Source organism: Gossypium hirsutum, chromosome A12, assembly GCF_007990345.1.
Source record: "Gossypium hirsutum isolate 1008001.06 chromosome A12, Gossypium_hirsutum_v2.1, whole genome shotgun sequence".
NCBI classification, from domain to species: Eukaryota; Viridiplantae; Streptophyta; class Magnoliopsida; order Malvales; family Malvaceae; genus Gossypium; species Gossypium hirsutum.
Window position 1 is genome coordinate 108,022,173 of NC_053435.1, and position 8,221 is coordinate 108,030,393.

General features: G+C 30.9%; 1 protein-coding gene across 1 annotated transcript; it reads left to right on the forward strand.

The window, feature by feature from the left end:
• Positions 1 to 1,915: 1,915 nt before the first annotated feature.
• LOC107930980 (cation/H(+) antiporter 23, chloroplastic) lies at positions 1,916 to 7,209 on the forward strand. The gene is made up of 3 exons (XM_016862758.2): positions 1,916 to 2,238; positions 3,256 to 4,236; positions 5,862 to 7,209. The coding sequence occupies exons 1-3, from the start codon at positions 2,011 to 2,013 to the stop codon at positions 7,098 to 7,100; spliced, it is 2,448 nt and encodes an 815-aa protein (XP_016718247.1). The 5' UTR covers positions 1,916 to 2,010; the 3' UTR covers positions 7,101 to 7,209.
• Positions 7,210 to 8,221: the final 1,012 nt, after the last annotated feature.

The window sequence follows — 8,221 nt, forward strand, 5'->3', positions numbered from 1 at the left end:
TGAAATGTGCAGGCCTCCCATTTAAACATGCATGTATGCTATAAAATTTACCCCCAATTTATATCTGTCTCTAAATTTAGTTTTTATTCTAATTAAATTCAACTCTCAATCTTAAAAAAAATTGAATTTGATCACTAATCTTTTAAAAAAATATAAAATTCTTATTTTTAAATAGAAATATCGACTAAAATATTAAAATTTTAAAAATAACAACCTACCCGGCAATTCACATGTATTTTATATTTTTTTAAAAATAATCTTCTACTGTTAAATGAATTTTCACGTCAAAATTATTAAAAAATTAATGTTTTATTAATATTCTACTAAAAAATACTTTCATGAATTGATATTGGGCCTTGTGGTGGTGGCGATTTTAGGCTTAGAGAGACCCATTTAGGTGTCAACTTTTGGGCCGATAATTGGGCCGAACTCTTTCGTCGATGTAATACTTGTATTTCGGGTGAAATCACTTCCTTTGATGGAGGATAATTGATACCCATAAATAAATCTCAGTGAAAACCATTGAGATGTTTCATCAAACTACCCAGATAAATTTCACCGCCTTCCTTCGCATAATATATATTTACAAAATTAAACATAATATTTTTAATATCTAAATTTGGTACTTATTTATTCTGTATATTAATTCATCGTTTGAGTTTGACATCAAGTTAATTGATGAAAATACAAAAATCCTAATTCATTAAAATAAAATAAACATATAATGATAATTATGTATTTTAATTTTTTTATAAAAAAATATTTATTTTTAGTTTATCCAATTCTCAAACTTAAAAAAAAAACTATTTTCTAAAAACAACTACTTAAAAATCAAATTATTAAGGGTAAATTGCACAGATAGTCACTCAATTATAATTTTTTATTTATTTTAGGCACTCAAAAAAATTTACAATTTAGACACGCACGTTACATAATTCAGTCATTTGATCACCCCATTAAAATCACAAATGGCAAGTTGATATGAATTTTTCTTTTAAATTTTGATTTTCCACGTAATTAAAGTAAATCCAATGTCATTGTTATTCATTAAAAATTTATCATTTTAGTCCCCAAACTTTTAATTTAATTTAAATGAGGTATAACGCTAAAAAATTAACATTGTTAACATTTGGACTTAAATTTTGAAATATGAAAAGTAGAATGACTAAATTTCTGAAAATTAAAGTACAAGGACTAAATTTTAAATTTTCAAAAAATATACGGGCTTATGACATATTTTAACCCAAATGAAAAATATTTATATATAGGGTAAACTACACCATTATCCACTAAATTATGGGTAAGTTTTAGTTTTGGTCATTTAATTAAAAAATGTTACAATTTGGTCATTGAATTATTCAAAAAAAATTATTTAAGTCTAGGTTGTTAAGTTTATTTTTAAAAAAAGTTCCACCAACGAACTCCAAGTGACGATTCAACAAATTAATACGGTGGATCAATATTCATTGATGAGTAAAAGAGCATACCTTAGATCCAAATTGGTTTGAAGGTCAGAGTTGGAGATTGGAAAAAAAAGCTCTTTAAATTTTGATTCACAGATTCATGACGTCAAAATCTGTTTCATAAAAATAAATTAAACTACAGAAGATAAGAAAAAAAAAAGCTTTTGATTGGTGCAGGCAGTGTGAACAGAAAAAGCTTATAGCATTAATTTTAACAGCCAGTGACTTAAATAAAAACTTTTAAATAGTTAAATGATCAAAATAAAAATATACCCATAATTTAGTGATTAATGATTAATTTACCCTAATTAGACAGGGGAATACAGTTTTGTGATTAACAAAAATTAAAATGAAATAGTTGTTGTACACGTAAACCAAACCAACAAAATCACAATGTAAAAACAGCTAGCAAATACCAAATATAACGGCAAACCGTCAATTAATTATATTAACATCTTTTTTAATTTCTCTTCGAATAATTTTTTTTTCTAGGGCAGCTCGTTAGCTGCTGAATTTTTATATTTCCATCGTCGCCGGCGTCAACAACATGAACGCCTCCGACGATCACTATATCATAAAGAAAACAGATGATATCATCGAAGCATGTTATTTCATAAAAAAGAACGGCCATGATCCTTTATGGCGAGATCATAGCTCTTTGAATACTTCCCTTCCTTTCTTGTTAACCCAACTTTTTGTTGTCCTTTTTGTTGATCGGATTCTCTTGCTCATCCTCAAATCCTTACGTCAGCCTCCGATCGTGGCTCACATCCTCGTAAGTATAATATATATCAAATCCGGTTGAAATTGAATTATAATTTTTTTTGGGTTAAAGGGAAATTTTATTTTATGTTAGATTTATTATTTTCATCGTTGTTAAAGGGATTAAATTGAAATCTTTTCATTTTTGAAGGGTTTAAAACTATGATTTTTTCGTATATTAATTTTTAATTCTATTATATATAAGAGTACTAAAATGTGATTTTCACATTTGAAGTGCCCTCCCCTCTGGATTTGTCTCTGGATATAGGGGCGAAGACCAACCTCCCAAATGGAAAATTGTCTACATAATCCCTTCAACTTTTATGAAACCATAAGTTAGTATAATGTTATATAGAAATCTTTTCATTTGAAGCAGGTTAAATTGTAATTTTGCTAAATTAATTTTAAATTTTATCATGTTTTAGGGGATCAAAAGGTAATTTTTCCTTTTGGGGCCCTGTCGAGTGTCTACCCCTCTGGATTTGGCTCTCTATATAGGGGTGAAGACGGACCCTTTCAAATGAAAATTTCTCTATATAACCCCTGTTTACCCCTCTGAATTCCCTATACAAGGGCCAAGATAGGGGTCTTTACCCTCAAAGAAAATGGAAATTTCTCTTCGTGATTCCTTCAATTTTTATGAGATCATATGTTAGTATACAGGGCATAAATTGGGGCTGGTAGTTGATCCCTAAAATAGAAAATTTTCTCTTTTAGTTTCTTTATAATTTATAAATTTTTAAATTAGTAATAGTAAAATTATATTTATACCAAAAAAATATAAAATTTTGATTTAATCATTTTAAAAATTATAAAAACATAAATTATTAAAATGGTATTGTAAAGATATATAACTTAATTACAACCTCTTGGATAAATTTTCTTACTTTACCCCTATTTACCCTTTTAAAAAATTAGTATTATTTCTCACCCTAAAAACAATTTTCTGGCTTTCCGCCTGTCAGTATATACATAATTATGCATGCATGCATCTATGTATAATGTACTAATTATGGTGGTTTCCATGCAGTGTGGGGTGTTGTTAGGCCCCACGATGCTTGCCGATACCTCATTCTCGAGAAAGTACATCTTCCCTCACAAAACAACATTGGTGTTAGAGACATTTGCTAACTTGGCTTTGACATATTACATGTTTTTGGTTGGATTAGAGATGGAATTTACGCTTATCATGCAAGCTGGATCTCAAGTAGTAAGTATCGCTGCCGCCGGGATTATTTTCCCACTTCTTTTCGGCTTCGGCTTATATTTTATGGCCGTAACAAAATCCGACCATTTCGACAGTAGGGGTTCAATGTTTTGGGCCATCGCGTTAACATCAACCAACTTCCCGGACCTAACAAAAATCCTCGCCGATCTCAAGCTCCTCCGTACAAACATCGGCAAAATAGCCATGTGTTCCGCCATTATCAGCGATTTATTCACATGGTTCCTCCTTATAATGGCAATATCAATCTTCAACGGCCAAAAATACAACGCTGTACTCTCTACAGGCATTTTCATCCTCATATCTATATTCGCTCTCCGTCCCACCGTTGCTTGGCTAATCGATCGTACCTCGAGAGGCGAAATCATTAGTGACACCCATGTTTGGTTCATTATGGCCGGGATTTTGTTCTGTGGGTTGACAACCGATGCTTGTGGCTCACATTCTATTGTGGGTGCTTTCATGTTTGGAGCTATTTTGCCACACGATGACACTGTTAGAACCAAGATTTTAGAGAGGCTTCAGGATGTTGTCACTGGAATATTGATGCCTTTGTTCTTTTTGATCAGTGGATTACGGTCTGACTTGTGGTATATGTTTCAAAATACACCATGGGAAATGGTAGTGATTGTTGTTGTCATGTCTTGGGTTGCAAAGGTTGCTAGTGTGTTCTTTATTTCATTGCATTACAAGATGTCGACAATGGACAGTCTGGTTCTGGGTTTGCTTATGAATACTAAAGGTGTGTTGGCTCTCATCGTCCTCAATACAGGCCGAGACATAAAGGTACTCTCTTCTTTTTCATCGCCAATAGTTTTTGGATTGGTGAAATTATAGTTTTGATCACCTATTAAATTTAAATCTAGACTTTAGTCCTTATATATATTTACGATAAGGGGTAGGGGTGAGTGTTCGATCGAATCAAATGAAAAAATTTCAAGATAATCGAGTTTACGAATCCTATTTTATCATCCTAACTCGATTTGAAATTTTCTCAAATCGAGTTGAGTGAAATGGAATTGAAATCTAATCGAATATATTTGTTCGAGTTAAATTAAAAAATGGCTTTGGTGTTTTTTATTTTTATGTAATTTTTAAAAATATTTTTCTTTAAAGTTTTTAAAAATAATCATACGAAGAAAGATTGAAGTGAACAAATAAAAATATCTAATTAAAAAAGAATAAGAGGATTTTGATTTTTGGGGTAAAGGGGGAGAAATAAAAGATTCTTGGAAGATTTTGATTTTTGGGAGTAAAAGGGGAGGGAAAGTTAAAAAAAAAAGTTGAAGAGAAAGGGAGGGGGGTTGTGGGGGTAGAGGTGGGGTAGTTTAATATTAGGTTTATTCAAATTATTTGAATTTGAAAACTCAACTTGATTCTAATTAGAAATTCGAAAAACAATTCTAATTGACTCAATTAACTCAATTCGAATAATTCAAAAATCGATTTTTTTTCGATTTTTTTGAATTGAATCGAATCGAATTTTGCTCATCCCTATCAAGGGGTTTTCCCAATTTGAACCTTGGTATAAGTATTCTAACTAAAATCAGTTTTTTATTTTGGAGTTATTGTTGTTGGGAGTATGCCCATTCTTAACATTTTTGAAGTCCTAGGCGAAATAATAAATTAAGCCCCTTTTTAAAAAAATTATAAAATGTAATACAATAGAAGCTGAAATTTTGTTGGGGCCACAGGAAATGAAGCATTAATGGTAAAATTTGAAAAGCCTAGGTATTTCATTAATTTTTTTTAGTCTGAAATTTTTTTTACATAAAAAGTTGAAAAAAATATTTTTTGGGGGCCTCTTTCAACCTTGGGCCTTGGGCGGCTAGTCTCTTAAACAGCCCCCAGAGCTAAGCTTGATTGGGAGGGCTTTATTTGAATATCATTTCAGCTCAAACACAATTAGATTCATTTCATAAAATAGATGAGGTCATTTGTGACTATAAAAAAAAGCCAGACAAAAAAAAAATTTATATGGTATTATGAGTTAGAAATGGTGTTTTTAAGTAAAATATGTATTAACATTTTAATAAAATATTTAGAAATATTTAACTATTTGAATTAATTAATAACATTATAAAATTAGAGGAATCAAATTACTTACAATCTTCGTATTTTTAAAATTTAATATCTTACTTTTATTCTGAGAATTTAGTCCTTTTACTTTATATACCCTACTCTTAAATTTAAGTCTAACATCATTTTTTATTACGTAACTATTAAACGAGTGTCATATCAATGAATTTAGTAGAAAAAATTTAACCATGCTAACAATTAAACTAAAATTTTTAAATGAAAGTATAATGATTAAATCCATAATGTAAGTGTAGTAGAGGGATCATGACAGTAATTTAACCTTATTGAACAAAAACAAATATTTACATTTGTGACTTCATCTTTCTTATCAGGCTCTAAACAACCAGTCATTTCCATTGATGGTTCTTACGCTACTGGTAATGTCATGTTTAATAGAACCCATAATCGCATTAGCCAACAAGTCGACGAAGAAAATCACGAGACACATGAATCGGAGCATCAAAGGATCGGAACCAGACACGGAGATACGTATCCTTGCATGTGTCCATTCCATGCGTAATGTAATGGGAACCATTAGTGTCCTTCACCTTTCAAATGGCACCAATGATTCACCACTCTCCGTCTTTGCTATCCATCTAATTGAACTATCGAAACGATCCACAACCACGATGCTCATCGTGCATGACGATAATAACAATGACGAAGGTCGGTATAATAACCACTCGAAAAACGAAACGGCAAATATCATCCGTGCGTTCGAGAATTTGGAGAAAACCAACAACGCGGTGGCGGTCCAAACGATGTCGGTTATATCGCCTTACGCTACCATGCATGTTGATATATGTAGCTTAGCTGAGGATAAAAGTGTTAACCTTATAATATTACCGTTCCATAAGGAAGTGAAAGGTGATGGTAGGATGGGGAATGGGAACTCGAATTTTTCTAATGTTAACATGAACGTGTTGACGAACGCGCCATGTTCGGTAGCGATGATAGTCGACCGTGGCATAGGGTCGAAAATGTTCGACTCACAAGAGAAATTCCCCCGCAACTTTGCTCGACAAATCGCGATGTTATTTATCGGTGGACCTGACGACCGAGAGGCATTGGCTTACGCATGGAGGATGGCTGGTCACCCTGATGTTTGTTTAACGGTGGCTAGGTTTGTCCCGGGTGAAAAAGCAATGGATTTAAGCCATGACGTTAGTGTCAACCGTGAACGACGGGTCGACGATGAACATATAGAAGATTTCAAAGACAAATTGATGAGCAATATCGGTATAAATTATACAGAAATGGTCGTTCACAATGGAGAAGAAATAATAGCAGCTATCAGATCATTGGGTGAAGACTTTTTTGATTTGTACATAATAGGAAGACGACAAGGGGAAATATCTCCGGTGACTGAAGGACTGTCGGACTGGGGAAGTTGCCCGGAATTAGGGGCAATCGGCGATACTTTAGTATCGTCGAACTTTGCGTTGCATTCATCGGTGTTGGTGGTGCAACACTACGTTTCTACAGATGCGATTCATGAGATGGCCGATTGTTCTTCGACTTGTTCTTTAGGGGTGGGGACGAAGCATGATGTTCAAAGATATGATTTTTAAGGTCAACGATATATATTTTTTCTTTATTTATTTGCTTCGAATGAAATGAACTGCCAAAGTTTTCATTAACATTGTTTTATGGTTGCATTTATGGATTTAGAGTTGCTCATCTGTTTGGGTTGAATTCCACTATGCTTTTAAATATGATATTAATATGTATTTTTATTTACGTTATTTTATATCAATTCATATTTCTTTTTCAAATTTTTTGAAATATTTGTATTATTTTTAATTTAATATTTAATAATTTTATATATTTTTCATTTATTAAAATTTTAGCTAATTAACTTTTTTTTAATGTTCATTTTATAGTATTATATATTATTGTAGACTTAATTTTATGTATTATCCATTTCATAATTTATTTACTTTAGTCTTTACATACAAAAATTAACAATTAAACATTATAATCTTATCCTTTTTCACATTTAAGTTTAAAAGTTATCAATTTAACACCAATTTCTTCAATAAATTAACAATGACAACTTTTAAAAAAATTTATCAATTTTACAAATTGGTACATAGACCGGCCAAATCAAACTCTCATGATTTTAAAAATATAAAATTTACAAGAAAATAACTTGAATTACCTTAAGGACAAAGTTTTGAAGCTTCAAAAATGGTTTTCTTAGGTTTTCTGTATGCTAGTTCAATGGATGAAGAAAGAAAGAGATGACAATATTGCATTAACACACCTTTATATACTTGATTTAAAATTTAATTAATCAAAACTTAATCATACCCGATCAAAGTCAATGGATGATACATCATCCTCCACTATTGGATGAGACAAAATGGTCTAATTACTATTTTGAATCATTAACAAATTAAAAATCTATAAATATAAGATTTTTACGATTTAATTCCTATACCTTAATTAAGCAATTAATAGGTAAAATTGAAGGATTAAACTTTAATATTATTTTATACTAACTTAAATATTTTAATTTAATATCTATAGATCCAATTTATAGAAAGGGGGATTTAAAACTGTATTTTCTGACACAATTGAAAATCGAATTGTTACACTTTTGGTAATCCATGTGTATTTCATGCTTTTTTTTTGAATTTTTATAATTTTTTTTGAATTTTTCCTTTTTAAAGATATTTTTATAATTTAT